The sequence below is a fragment of the Scomber scombrus genome, chromosome 7 (assembly GCF_963691925.1).
Source record: "Scomber scombrus chromosome 7, fScoSco1.1, whole genome shotgun sequence".
Taxonomy (NCBI): Eukaryota; Metazoa; Chordata; class Actinopteri; order Scombriformes; family Scombridae; genus Scomber; species Scomber scombrus.
The window spans coordinates 10,593,900-10,609,305 of NC_084976.1; the positions used below are offsets into that span (position 1 = coordinate 10,593,900).

At 39.7% G+C, this 15,406-nt stretch overlaps 1 protein-coding gene across 1 annotated transcript in view; it reads left to right on the plus strand.

Annotated features, from left to right (window-relative positions):
• Positions 1 to 15,406, plus strand: part of LOC133984078 (CUB and sushi domain-containing protein 3-like) — a 212,287-nt gene that overhangs the window by 124,937 nt on the left and 71,944 nt on the right. Inside the window, exons 35-43 of the mRNA XM_062423328.1 lie at positions 957 to 1,081; positions 1,316 to 1,412; positions 2,447 to 2,551; positions 8,671 to 8,789; positions 10,056 to 10,125; positions 12,029 to 12,145; positions 12,500 to 12,709; positions 13,987 to 14,175; positions 15,192 to 15,369. Coding sequence (XP_062279312.1) covers positions 957 to 1,081; positions 1,316 to 1,412; positions 2,447 to 2,551; positions 8,671 to 8,789; positions 10,056 to 10,125; positions 12,029 to 12,145; positions 12,500 to 12,709; positions 13,987 to 14,175; positions 15,192 to 15,369 — 1,210 coding nt within the window. The remainder of the gene's footprint in view (positions 1 to 956; positions 1,082 to 1,315; positions 1,413 to 2,446; positions 2,552 to 8,670; positions 8,790 to 10,055; positions 10,126 to 12,028; positions 12,146 to 12,499; positions 12,710 to 13,986; positions 14,176 to 15,191; positions 15,370 to 15,406) is intronic.

The following is a 15,406-nucleotide window of genomic DNA, read 5'->3' on the forward strand; positions in this document are numbered from 1 at the left end:
TTAAAAGCCCAATAGGTCATTTCTTGCTTCTGTATTAGCCTGCGGAACTACATTTCAATAGAAAGGGATTGCATTTTGTTCTGTGTTTTGTTGTGTGTAATAATCCAAAGGATTCTGGGTCTGCAAGGCTGGGTTACCACAATCCTTAATGGACAAAAAGTGCAGCCAAACACTGTGGAACGTAGCTGACTGGATACAAAGCCAATTGGCACCCGTCTGAAAAGCAATAAAAAAAAATTGTAGCTGCCATTTTTGCCCTTTTTTCATTTTGTTGTTGTTGTTTTTTTGTTTTTTTTTACCCCTGCTCAAATATATCGCATTGCCTGACAATGTAAGCACACTAACCAGTGACTCCAATTCAACGTTCATCTGAGAGCTGAGAGGCTTGATAAATATGCTGTTTGTGGCGCTGGTAGAAACAATGTGCATTAAGAGAGTAATAGCATTGACAATTGAAAGATGTGATTTGTGTGTCCTGTGAGAGACAAAATTACATTTCAGGGTTGAACTGTTTACGTTTGCATAGAGCAAGAGACAAGCATGTGCCGCCATGTAAAGCTTCACTGAGTATTAAATGACAATGAAATCATGTAGACAAGGACACAAGACTTGAAACTGTCATAAAATAAAGCACATTTTTGCGATGTAAGTAGAAGCTGTCATTTATTGTCAATTCAGGCATGATCATGAAACACTGAAGGTGCCCTTTGAGTCCATAAAAGAATATGAAGTGTTTTTTAAAGATGCTCATTTACAATCCATGTATTAGTGGTGGTTTATAGTAGGTGAGGTGAGGCTTCTTCCCTACTGTGACCCATGCTCTCTCCTGACTCCTGCAGGTGTGTGTAGAATTCACATCACTCAAGCTAGACTTGGCTGTGACAGACTCCCTCTCCTTTTCTGTTTTGTTCTCTTTCTCTGTCTCCCTCTCTCTCAATCTGTTATCCTTGGTCTAGTTCCCTGTGGGGGAGTGTTAACTGACCGCAGAGGCACTATCCTCTCTCCTGGATACCCAGAGCCGTACGCCAACTATCTCAACTGTGCATGGAAAATCTCTGTTCCTGAGGGAGCTGGCATCCAAGTGAGAGGACACAGATACAAATCTTAGTAGTGTCATGTTTGATGAGAGATTAAAATATTTGTCAGGTGGATTCGTTTTCTTTGTATAAATAGTCTAATGATGAAACAGCTTGCCGTTCTTTTCCTTGTGAATATAAATAAATACAATTTTTTTGCACTTTTTCTTTATTTGTGGCATTTTTTTCTCTCTCTCTCTTTTATGTCTAATTTTTATTAAGGCATCTTTCTCTTTCAGATTCAAGTTGTGACCTTCGCCACAGAACACAACTGGGATTCTCTTGATTTTTTTGACGGGGTTGATGGCAATGCTCCAAGGCTTGGTAGCTACTCAGGTAAAACTGATACAACTGAATTTTAGTTGGCAGCTCCCACTTGAATTTCTGTCAGACGTCACGGGGCCCCAGCAGCAGACAGATGTGGTGATGGAGCTGATGACATTTGGCATGTCCTTTGAGAATGCTGTCTAAAAACCAGTTACGGAAGTCAAAGTAAAGATATTCCTCCTCCTTCACACAATGTGCCTTTCTCTGCAGTTGAGATCTTCATTATCTTAGTCCCTGTTTCAGTCTGGAATTTGACAAATGTAGTGCTGCCTTAGGGCTCATGCTGATGAAAATGGTGCTCTTGCCACATGTTAAACCACTAAAAACAGGTCATCACATCATTTTCGATGGGGAATCCTTATATAAGAGGGACTGGTGCAATGTAATGACTTCTGTCTCTATAGTAGCATCAGTATTATGAGACTAGGTGTCAAATTTCTCAAGTGGTAGATATCTCATTTGGAAACTCTTTACATATTGTAATAGCTCCATGGTATATCTATCCGTTGGATTATTTTGGTTCAGACTGACTAAATGTACACAGGAAGTGTGTTGAATGTGATTTGCAACTATGACAGAGACAGCATGTGATCTGTATTGCTGAATGTTTATTGTACCTGATTTTTTAAGATAAATAATTCAGTTACTGTGGATTTCATAGCAGTATCTATTGCCTTTTAAATGTGTTTTATTTGATTTGATTTATTGATGTGATTACCTGTGATCCACTGCATTATGTGAGGCACTTTGTATTTTAGTTTTGCACTATCATTCCATTTGTAACTTTTTTTATACCCAGCAAATCTCATTAAGCAAGGTTATGGAGGTGAAGTGGCTGCTGCTGAAAGCCACAATGACTCTTAACTCTTATAAAAATGTGGCTCTGGTTAAAACAAAGTGGATTTAAGAGAATTATTTAAGAGAATGAATGAACAAAATGGACAAAACAATGTGTCCATGTGTGCACATGTTTTTGGTGGGCTTGAATGAACTGTATGGACTACACACAGTCTTAGCTGTCTACTTTATATTCTTTATTACAGGTACAACAATTCCACAACTGCTGAACAGCACGTCCAATAACCTGTACCTGACCTTCCAGTCTGACATCAGTGTATCCGCCGCTGGCTTCCACTTGGAGTACACAGGTATGAGGAGAGACGGCCTGTCTGCCTGCTTGTCACTTTGTCTGTTGTCAGTTTGTTTCTATGTGTCCATCTGCCACCAGCCTCCAGCTGCTGCACAGGGGTTTAAGGAATAAGAGGGACAGCTGGTCTGGGTGGCACAGTTGGACACAGAAACAAATAGTTTGAGGAAGTGAGTAAGTGGGCAAGTTTTTGCTTCCTCCGTGTCTCTAATTTTCAGTCTTTGTATCTGCTCCTCTGGTGTTCTGGTACAGTATTCCCCAGTGATGTGTGTTTTTTAAATCCTTCTGCAGCTTAAAGTTACTGGACCCCCATTTCATTTGGGGACTAAATTTGCTCATCTCTCAGTAGGGTATTCACTTGGGGGCATATTATCCAAGGAGCATGCTAAACATTTAATGTGCACTAAAATTTAAGGAGTGTATGTAGCTAGCCCCAGTGGAGAGGCTGATTTACTCAGCGCTCCTACTGAAAAATTGTGGAAATGTAAAAAGTAGTGAGGATCTACAGGTGATGCATGGCTATGCTTTAGCCTTACTGCAGACATTTAATAAGACAGTGCTTTGTGACCAATTTCCTCACTGTTATTTACGTCAGGCACTTTCCCTTTAATGTCAGGGGGAAAAAAAAGGTTAGACAGATTTTCAGTTGATTTCTCTGTCTCCTCCCTACATTTGTCTTCCTGCTTAGTGTGCTACTTACCATTCACCAACACTTTTTTTTTTTTTAATTTCCGAGTGTGGCTATGAGAACCCAATTCTCATCCATATCCTGTGAACTTCACAGAGGGTTGTAAAAAAGTACAACTGTGTGGAAAATTAGAGCGGATTGAATATGAAGCAAAGGAGAGCCATGACATTAGAGTAACACTACTTTTAGAAATTAAACTTTGCACTCTTTGATACAGGCACCACCTCCCTTAGGAGGAAATAAATACAGTTAAACTAATCAGCCTCATAACCCTCAGTTCTTTTTGATAGATACATTGACCTCTGTCTCCTGCTCCCACAGAACACAAACAACTTATTACATATAAATGCAGATTTATTCATTTATAGTTAAGCATCTAAAGAGTACATGGTGAAGAAAATAATCAAGCAAATGAGACCACTTCAGCTGAATCAGGAATTGTAACAGTGTTGAGTTACCAGCGAGGTTCAGACCAGTCTGCCTGCAGGGTCATGCCATAAAAGAGCCTTCGCTGCTGGCTACGCTACCAGGCGACTCCAAATGTTTCGCTTACTGGTTTAAGGTCCGGTCCAGTCGAAAACTCTAGAAAAACCCTTACCTCTCTCTTGGAATGAAAGAAAGGTTGTGTTCAGAAAAGTTCAAAAACAAACAAGACCATTATCCTACAATGATAAGAACTCTGCTTACATAACCAACTTTGAGACCACAAACACAACATGGCTAAAGAAAAACACGTTTCTTAGTAAAAAATCAATTCCTACACAAACTAACTGTCAGTTCTTCCAAATGTGTTGCAAAACAAAGGAAGCATAAAAAACCTCTGCTGTCACTGAATCTGTCCTTGTTGTCGTGTCAGTCTGCATGCGTCATACGACTGAGAGTGACTTCACAGTCATGTCTCTCACAGTCATCGCTCCGTTTCCACAACACCCTCTTCTTGCCTCCCCTACCACTACCTACTGCTGAGAATCACTTCACTGCCATGTCTCACAGTCAGCTCTTTTCCTCTTTGTCTGTCTGACACTTTGCCACTGATGCCCTGATAAAGTGCATTCCCTTCTGCTTTTCCTTCTCCATTTATATTTTCTAGCATGCCTGCCATATGGCTCTGCTGCCTGCCTATTGGCAAACATTTGTGTATGTTTGATTAAGCCATGTTGCTTCTCTATGGAATCACTAATTTATTTCTGTGTTCATAGTGTGACTGTTCCCATCTCTTGATGTTCTTGTCTACTGCCTATTGTATATTTCTTATTTATTTTAGCAAAAATACAGAAATGTTCTCCAAATAGTCTCTATTGTATCCTCTGATTGGTTGTATTTTGTGTCTTATTTCCAGGCTGTGGTTGGCTTGAAGGGCCCATTTATTCTTTACACACTCCAGTTTTTAGCTTCAAATTAATGCTCTGAATGCTCAGTACAGTGGGAAGAAAAAGGCATCAGGGATTGGCACAGGCCCATCCAGCCAACCATCTGTTTTAAAATGTTTCCTTTGGGTGATTGTTGTAGTCCATTGAGACTCATACAAAGTCATAAAAATGCTGTGTACCACCCGTCACTACAACTTCTTAAGAGCCAAGCGCTTTAATCAGCTCTCCTAAGGCTGACAACATACTATAGCTGAAGACAAAATTGGCGTGTTCTCACAGGCAGTATGGTGGTTTGTATACTAAATACAGTTCCTCGTTGTTTTTCAATCACAGAGTCTGCAGAGACCTTTATTATTTAAAGATAAGCTACATGGACAGACTGTGACAACTAAATGAATTAATTACTGACAAACTGGGAAAAAATACATCCCTTGGGTCTTCCCCAAAATCCATCAATACTGTTGTTTTTTCACAAAATTTCTAATATATTTCACATCACCCCTATTATACATTACAATACTATTTTCTATAAATGCTAAGCATACTATAGATATAATCTTCCTGTAATTACTTGTACCTCTTAAGTAAAATTATTATCATATATATTGGCCCAATTTATCATGGCTGCACCTTTACATCTATATTGTCTGCTTAAGGAAATAAGTACTTACAATCAAGTTTAGCATAATCTCATCATACTTCCTTCTCATACATATATGACTACATGACTACATATGCTGTGGTCTTTGTATTATGTGTGTTAGTATGTTCAGTAGTCCAGTCTCTGTGCTAATTAAATCTTGACACTTTTATCTGCACTGACGCCATATTGTCATTTCCAGGCTCCAAACAAACCAGTTTACGCCAAGGAGTAGCAAAATTATTGTGCTTATGCATGTCAGGAGAAAGAACACAATTTTGGTCTGCATTTTGTCATTAAATTGCACTCCCATTTCTGCTTGCTCAGACCACATTTTTTTCTCAAAGGCAAGCAAAACAGCAGTTTTTGTGGTTGTGGTTGGCAGAAGTGCACACACAGACCTCTCTTTTTCTCTATACAGATGGAAATGCACAACATACAACCATATTATTTGTGTTAATGCATTAAAGGAAGACTGCTCTGCTAAATTAATATGTCATTCTTACTGATGATGTCAACCACGAATGAAGAATGTAAAGTCCTTCCAATTCAGTTTATTAAATACTTGTAGATATGAGTAACAGGGGGAAAAAGTATTATGTGTGCCTCTTATCACAAAAGTTTTAAAAAAATGATCTACTTACACATGTGCACTTTGTGCCAAGTTTCAGGAATTTGATTAATAATATAAATGTCATGATGGTATAATCAAGGATATTAAGATTAAGATGATCCTATACTCTCAGATAAATGTGCAGATCACCTGGTTGCAAAACTGATTAGAGTGGTTGTTTTATAGAGGTAGTAAAATTGTAGTTGATGATTAAGGAATGGAATGATCAACATGAGGAAGATGACAAATGATCTTAATGTGATAATAATCATCACAGTTTATATTTTGATAAGTAATATAATAACAATGATGTTGATCTAAGAATAAAATAACATTAGCTATTATCAAGTTTGGCCTGAATGTTTCTGCATAGATAATCTTATTTTTGCAACTTACCTCCCACCATCTTTTTGAACACTAAATTTAATAATTTAAATAATAATTTTCATAAGTTAAAACTGAAAATAGGAGCAGATACATTCTAGTAACATACACTACTGCAAGGCATCCTGTTGAAAACATGAAGCGTGTTTGATAAGGACTGGACTCCTTCCAGATACGGTTGCATACTCAGAAACAGCGGGCGTTGACCCTCTCACAGCAGGATGACAACAGTCCCAGCCATAATGTGTATTCTGACAGTTTGACTGGAACCCATCTGGAGTGTAACAGGAACCAGTGCCGTCTGTTCATGGGCACCGACTCTTAACCTGACCAGAGCGCAAATTTCTGTTTGTGCCCAGTTAGGATCTGGTATACAGCCTCTTACAGCCTCTGGTATACAGCTTCAGCTTCAGCATGCTCAAGTGTTTTACTTAACTTGGATTTTGTTAAAGGCAAACTGATAATCTACGACAGTGTTGTATAACCTACTGAACGTATTTCTGTTATGCTGCATGTGATGTGAATACATGGTTACACACACACACTATTTTGTCCTTGTGTATATTGGAAGCAGTACATTGTATGACATTGTGAGTTTCCACACAAAGTTACTATCTTAGCAGCCTTGACAAATATGATGTAATGATAGCTATCCAATATCACAATGAGAGTGTCGAAGAAAGAAATAGCTATCATAGCAACTTGAAATCATGATCCTGTAAAAAAGCACAATATCCAATTTATTTAGCAAGTTCTTTGTTACCAGTGCAAAATGATCAGAGTATTCTGTATTACAATATTTCACCAATCCTATGTTATTTCCCTGGGGTACTTTTTTACTATTTGAAACACATTTGAAGTAAATCAGAATGCACAGCTTTATAAAACTAGTTTTATAAAGCTAGTTTCACAGAGCAGTGCGATACGAAAGCTGATTACACTTTGATGTCAAACTTACCTTGTGGCAGCATTACACACTAGCAGCAAGCACTGCTCTTATGACTAGTGTTACCAAATCTCCTTAAAATCAATAATAAAAAAAAAAAGATTGAGTCATTTGAACTTGTCAAAGTAGTACTTTTATTTAAACCCACGTATGATAAAACTTCACAGCCATGGAATCCTCCCACTCCCCTTGTAGCCTTTCTTTAGTTGTATCTCTGGCTACTCTTATATTGCTTTTTGCTCTGTGCCTCTTAGGCTACTTTCAGTGGATGCTTCTCCACTCTACATACACTGACCACTCAGAGTTGCCTAATAATTGTTCTGAATGTTTTGTGGCCATTCCTGCTCCTGCATGTTTACATTCATCCACCCACCTTCTTGTTTGGGCCTAATAACTCTTGGAGTGGGCCTCTGTGTGAGTGTTTGCACATTTATGTGTATTTTTTTTTTGAGTGGTTTGTGTACTCTGTGCCTACTCATTGGTGGGGATACATTGGTATTTTTTGTGTTGCTGTTTGAATATCCTCCTTCCCTCTTCCTTTCACCTTACTACCTGCTTACTAATTATGCATCAAGGAGAAAACGTCTGTCTCTATATGTATGAGCTTTTCATGGTTATTGCAAAGGTCTCATTTCTTTCATTTCTCATTTATTACCCCTGAGCAGGACAGTGACATATTTTATGCGTCCAAATCAGCATTCAAACAGCCTACTGACAGATGACTTAAGTCAGTTAAAAAGTTACAGAATAAGTTCCTTTCAATGCTACTTTTCACTGAAGAACAGCATAATGGCATCATCTGTCTTTTCTTTGCCTGCAGATCTGAAATTTTGTATATTCGACAAATACAAATTGAACTTGACTAAATTTATATATATACATTTTTTCTACAAAAGTGATTGTAGCTTACATTTACCTCAAATCCCTTACATAAACATAGCCCAAAGTCCGGATTACCATTGCTTCCAAACCATTAAAAGACAATACCATGCCTCTCAGTACCTGGCAAGTGGCGTTGTAATCACTTTGTTCCAATAGAGCTCAATGCTTCTATCAAGTAATACTTCGGGGATTGCTTTGTAATTTCACAGTGATTGCTTCAGATCACAGTCGGAAGGATTTTGCGATTACAGCCACCAGTGGAATAGCTTTGTGACTTGTCCCAGTTTCTAAACCTTGTGATGAGGGGAAGGAAAAGGGGGGAGAAAAAAATGACTTAATTATTACGCAATTACAAGCACATTAAAAATGAGTAACTGTGTAATTACATGTTAAAACGTTTGGTTTTAATTTAATTATACCCTTTTCTCCATAGGTATTGTGTGATTAAATGTAAATGTTGCCATTGAATACACAATGGATGTTCAATCATGAAACAATGTATCAAACCGCTGAGCAGTCGCAGGTGTCTCCACTGTGGCCATGATGTGCAGAAGAATGATCGCTGTCTACACTTGTGTGTTGTGACTCTGTCCTAAGCAATAGGTTTGGATTCGTGCCCAGAGCCGCTGCCCCCCAGTAATGGACAAAAAGTGGGCGACCGATACACTGTGGGTGACATGGTGTCCTTCCAGTGCGATCAAGGCTTCTCCCTACAGGTAGGTGAAAGCATACAGTGCCAGTAAAGCAGAAATCCAGCTCTCTTATGGGTGTGATAAGTGAATCATATCTACCTGCCTGGAGTGACAATTTCAAGGGAATACCCCAAAGGATGAATCTGTCAAGGCAGCGTTACTAAGTAGTTTTTCTATGACATTTGTGCGTGTGTGTGTGTGTGTGTCAGGCAGAGGGAGAGAGAGAGGGAGAGAGAGGGGAGAAAAAAAAGTGTATTTGTGAATGCACAAGTGTGTTTGGAGTAGACCGTTCATGTATTTATGCTTGCGTGTTTATTTGTAAGTGTGTGTACTTGGCTTGTGCGCTGGTCCGCCTGGATGTACATGTCTGTTGTGTTGGTGTGCATGTGTGTTACAAAGCAGATTTAACTTCTTCCAATCCTCCCCGAGTAGATTCTGTAGCTGTGGAGTTTTGAGCTGTAGAACCTTCCAAGGCCATGGGCAATGGATTGTGTTAACAGTTGCCTCACTAATCCCTCACCAATTTTTCTTCCCAGCTCAGGCATTCTCTGCCTTTCACATTCTCTCTGGACCAACCAGCAACGTCCAACATTCAGGCTGAGCGTATGAGCACTAGAAATAGACTAGAGACCATTGTACTGTAGAATCATAAGCAAGTGTATATATTTATATATAGTATTTTTGAGTTGAGGTATGTGTGTGCGTGGGTGTATATGTTTGTTTATCCGTCCATGCTTTGTCTTCAGGTTGTATGTTTGCAGGTTTGGCATTAATGTATGTGCTGGCTGAAGAATATACATGTATATATGTGCGTCTTTTACAAGCATCTTGGCAGCAGAAAACTTCCAGACTGTACAAAAATTTGATTGCATTAAAACAACAACAGCATTATGAATATTTTACAGAGTATTAATCTTTCATATTCATCACTTTTAGATTATTTTTTCTTTATTTACCAGGATGTTTGTCTTTTCTTGTTCTCCCAGGCTGTAACACATCGCTCTGTAGTCAAACCTCAGGCTGTACTTTTAAAACCCAACTAGCAGCAAGAGTTACTCCTACTCTTGATACCAAAAATAAAAAGATTTACAAATATTTACACAAGATCTCGAGAAAAAGATTTTGATAAATACAAGATTATGAATGTTAAGTAATTCTAAGGATCCACAGGACAGATTAAATCAGTTACACGCATCTGTCATTTTGATCTCTTAGCGTTTCTTTTCACTGTTTATTTGTCAGTATTTTGGTGGTGGTGAATATTTTTTTTTTGTTTGTTCTCCTGAACAGGGCAATGCATATATTACTTGCATGCCTGGTCCTGTCAGAAGGTGGAATTACCCCGTGCCTCTGTGTTTAGGTAATGTATTATTTTATACAGTCTGACAGTCTGACTTTTTCCATCCTTATCTTTTCTTCTCCATATTTTATATTTCTCCCATATCAATATTTTATTCACACACAGCCACACAATAGATCTATTGCCCCACAGGGGACTTGTTATTATATTTGGTAAAGCAACAATTTCATTGTAAGATCAGGGGAGGGGATGATGGGTGGGAATGCAGGGCTTCGGGACAGGGTGGCTGGGGGGATTTGAAGATTACAAATGTTCTGCTTTCTCCTTTAGTTGAAAAATCAATAAGGTATTGCACCATCTTAGCATGTTGTTTGATTTCTGATACCCCTGGTGAGCTTCCCCAGACACCTCCTCTGATGTTGATTGCCACAGTGATAGATTCCAGAAATTACCAAGAAAGGGCTCCACTTTTTCTTTTGACACCTCTTTCTTCTGTTGCCCCCATATTACGCATGTACATTAACACACACACACAAACACACGCACACACACACATCAGACCATGGTCACTTTTGGGAACAATACATAGACTTACATTCATTTCTTTAACCACTGACCCATAAATCAGCTTTCTCCTAATTGTGGAATTTGTCCTCAATTGAAAAAGCCATCCCCAATTAACTGGTCCCAAGTCTGAAATGTTTCCCCAAAAGTAGCCTATGACAGACCACACACACACACACACGCACACACACACACACACTCACATAAACACACAGGCAGAAATGCATGCTTGCACACGCAAACCACGCACACACCACGCTCTTGATGTAAATGTGTTGTCCCTGTGGTTTTCACGGTTCACTGCAGCCATAAATCCCAGCTATACTGTTGACAGGCCTGCTCTTGGATGTGTGTATTCGCTCGTTAGCTCAACTCGTTTACAGTACACACACTCACCCCAACACCCTGGGATCTGTATTCACTTGGTCCCTGATAAACTCACATCAAAGTGGTTGCATGCCCCTGCACAAGTACTGTAACATCCTCATAAGTACTTCTCCTCTCCTCTTGTCTTTCATTTGATACACAAACGGGTCAAGCAGGTTTCCCCCCCACCGGTGGTGCAATTAAATCCCCGTATAGTTTTTGTCTCATTCTGGCCTCGGTTGACAGTCCCTAAAGAAATGTCAGCAATACCCCTTGTGTTTCCAACCATTTGCTACTTAAATGAGCCTTGGTTTGGTTGGAAAAGGAAAAGGGGAATTATTTAACTTGAAGTTTACATTGATTCCTCCTGTGGATGTAATTACATTACACCTGGGTGTTTATGTAAGAGCAGGGTATGTGCCACGAGAGAGAGGGGGGGGATGAGTATAACCTTCACAGCAGGCTGAAGTGTTCTCTGAAGTGTCAAAGAAGAGAGGGGAGGGTGGAGAAATCAACACCACTGCTGAGCAAAACTGTGGCGCTGTATTGTATATCGACTCCCTCATTTATTTTAATTTAAAGCACCACCAGACAAGGAAAGTATCTGAGTCTGTTATCTCTACACAGATGCCCTTATGGAGCATTATCCACACAGTCAAGCAGATATGTGCAAGCACAAGTCACAGACATGTTGGAAACCAAGAGAAAAAAGCTAACCCCTCCTCCCCCACCAGCCCCCAATCACAGACTCATAAAGGACAGTCAGCACCTTTTTTTTTTTTGCAGCACATAAAACACAAGCTTATGAGTGCAGGTGGCAAATGCACACATAAACAGCACCATCATTCTTTCTCTTTTTATTTCATTTTTTATACACGTACCACACACACAGACACAATGATCTTTGCTTACCTCCATATTCTACCCCCCTGCCCCCCCCCCCCCCCCCCCCCCCCAGTCATTGTTTTTCTTTATTTTCCCATTGAGCTGTTTTGCGGTGACATGTTCTTTCTCCTTGGTTGGTCTCCCTCAGCTCAATGTGGCGGCTCTATGACAGACTTCAGCGGCGTCATCCTCAGCCCAGGCTTCCCGGGGAATTACCAGAGCAGCCTGGACTGCAGCTGGAGAGTTCAACTTACCATTGGCTTCGGTCTGTCATACCCCCCCACCCCCACATACACACACACACCCTCTGTCTTTCCTTTCTTCTTATCCTCCTCTCCTCTCTTTTTTTTCATGGTAGCTCAAATGTCTTCTGTGCTGCATTCTTCTGCATTGTTCAGACCTCCTCTCTCCTCTGCTCTGCTCTGCTCTCCTCTCCTCATTGTGTTAGGAAAGAGCCTTCTAGCCTTATGCATGCTTTCAAACATTTAATTTTCCAGTAATTACTGGATTTAAATGTAATTACAGTACTTGAAAGAAAAACATACATTCAGTAATTGTGACTTCATTCATATGTTTTTAGTATGTCTCCTCCATTAACCCTTGCTTCTTTTTTTCCCAGGAATCCATTTGCAGTTTCTGAACTTCTCCACCGAGCCTGTTCATGACTATCTAGAGGTGCGCAGTGGGAGCCTTGAGACAGGAACAGTGATTGATCGGTTCAGTGGCTCCATGGTGCCCAACTCTCTCTTTAGCACCACCCATGAGACCACTCTCTTCTTCCACAGCGACTATTCCCAGAACAAGCCAGGCTTCCACATTGTCTACCAAGGTGATTGGCAAAGATTGGCCCTTGTGGTAAAGTAAAAATAGGTTGTTATCATAGCTGCAGTTGCAAAGTGAAAGAGGATTGAATAGTTTGCCAATAGAACTCTTAAAAAACCATCAGTCAGGTTAGATAGAGACCAGGGACACAGATTAGTCCAGCAAAACAGACACTTTCACTGTGGTTGTGCAATTATAAAAGGTTAAAGAATACATAAATAAAATCAATGCTGACCTCCGCTGAGACTTTCAGTAGCACATATCCTTGAATAGTAATGGTGTTGGTTATGTCAGTGGGGGATTTCTTTGTATTAAAGAGAGTGTGGAAAAATAGTTTAAGTAAAGTACACACAATATGAAATGACTATTGTTGCACAAACACAATGGATTTAAAAAATGTTAACTTTTCTTCAGGAAGAAAGAAAAGTTTCTCCATGTTTAGAAAGGGCTCTAACCACCATACATATCCACACGAAGTAGGGATGCTATAGGGGTGCTGCAGTACACCAACCACAAGGTGCAGTGGCCCCACCATCCAGGTGACTAGCAACTATAGGCCCATTTGTGTCGTTCCAAAAATTAATTTTTTTCTTAGTGGGGAAAAGAAGCAGACGTGCCCGACAGTTGTAGCACATTGCAGCTGTTTACTGTGGACATTAGGCTCCACCTCCACCAGTCCCTGCAGGCTATATTGCTTTTTAAATTATGTCGAGCAGCGCATGCTTTCCCGGTGATTTCTTTATTCTGTGTTGTATTAATGTATGACTGTTTTCATTAATGATTTACGTTAGAGAAAACTCTTCAGGGGAAACAAAATTAAACTTTTTGCTTCAGATATAAATTATTTTAGACAGCTTTGATGGAGCTCCGCTTATTTATCAGGAGGAAGGCTGCTTTACTCTAAATCATTTCACTGTATGAACATGAACGTGTTGACCTTTTGAATGTGTAGAAGAACGCTGAATATTTATTACCATTAGAGCCTGTTATTTACTATTTAAATAACCAGTAAAGTTACACTGTTTTGCATTGAGCGTAAATGCGCACAGTCTCTCTGTGGGCAGATGTTTAATAAACTAAATAAGGTTTACGACAACTGAAATCATCAGTATTGTAGTTCTGAAGGTATTGCCAATATGGTCATTAGATACCAGAGATGAAAATAAGTAGCTCTTAGCAGCTCATAAACCAGGCATTGTTTATTTGAGATCAGCTTAGACTATATTATCTGTCTGGAGTCTATATTTCATAAACACCCCCTGCTGTCCATCTGTGCTTTTACAGCATATGAGCTACAGAGGTGTCCAGATCCACGACCGTTTCGGAATGGTATAGTAATTGGTCAGGACTACAGTGTGGGCATGACCATTTCTTTTGAATGCCTGTCTGGCTACACCCTACTTGGAGAGCCTTCTCTCACATGTCTACATGGAATCAGCAGAAACTGGAATCACCCCATACCTCGCTGTGAAGGTGACTGGCTTGCATCTTTTATAAACACAACAATGTTCATGTGTAGATTTATCTGAAGAAATGTGAAAAAGAAGCACTTAACCTCTCTTACTATTGCCTTATCTTATTAAAACCTAACTGTTTGCTCATGACATGTTTTTCTTTCATTTTCTCTCACCATTTTCCCAAACCCAGTGCAAAAACTCATTTCAATGTGTGCTAACAAATCTTGGGATAGTCATACAACTCTGTGAAAAGCTGAAAGTAAAGAAAGAGGTGCTTTTTTATTATCACACCTCACTAAAAATAGGGTCTTTGAAGTTATTTTGAATAGAAAAAATATACTGTAGGCTCTTTAGTTTGCTTGTATTCTCATCCTATATTGTTGCACACCAAAGCATCTGACTCACTTTAAACACCAACATAGTGTCACTACACTGAGCTATAAACTGATACAACCCATTATGATGATATATGGAGCATTTGCAAGTCTTTATTATGAAGCTGATTAAGCCTGTCTCTGGTGTAAATTTCAAGGAGACTCCTGAGATGTTGTTCAGGTATGATAAATTATGGCTTCCCTCTCATCAGTTAAGGGACATATTAACATACAAGTAACTTTTCAAGTCCACAACAGAGCTTGGTAAGAGATTGGTGGGTAGTTTTGTTTTGCTCCATAGACTCTGTATTGTCCTTGTCAAGTTTACTGTCCATATTTGATCTCGAGGGCTAGAGCTTTGGCTTTGACTCCCAGTTCAAAGTCAAATTTTAACACATTCCCTCTGAAGGGGTTTGACTGGGGAGTATCAGAACAACTCAGGGTGATCAAGTTCATAGCAACCAGCAACCATCCCCTTCTGTTGTGTCTAACAGATGCATTACCCAAGCCCAATATCGGTGATAACCCAATAACATGCAGTTATGGTTTGTTTTATCCACAGTTAGCAGTGATACAGCCATAAAAGTTTTATGACTTGAGGTAAATCAGAGAGTGGCTTTCTATTTTTATCAAGCCTCCCTTTCTCCTCTCCCTCTAGCTCTCTGTGGTGGGAATATAACATCCATGAATGGCACAATTTACTCTCCCGGACACCCAGCCGAGTATCCACACTTCCAGGACTGCATGTGGACTGTCAGAGTACCTCCTGGGTATGGCATCTACATCAATTTCTCTGTTATCAATACAGAGCCAATCTACGACTACATCACGGTGTGGTAAGTTCTAATTTCTCTCTCAGTATGGCATTTTTTC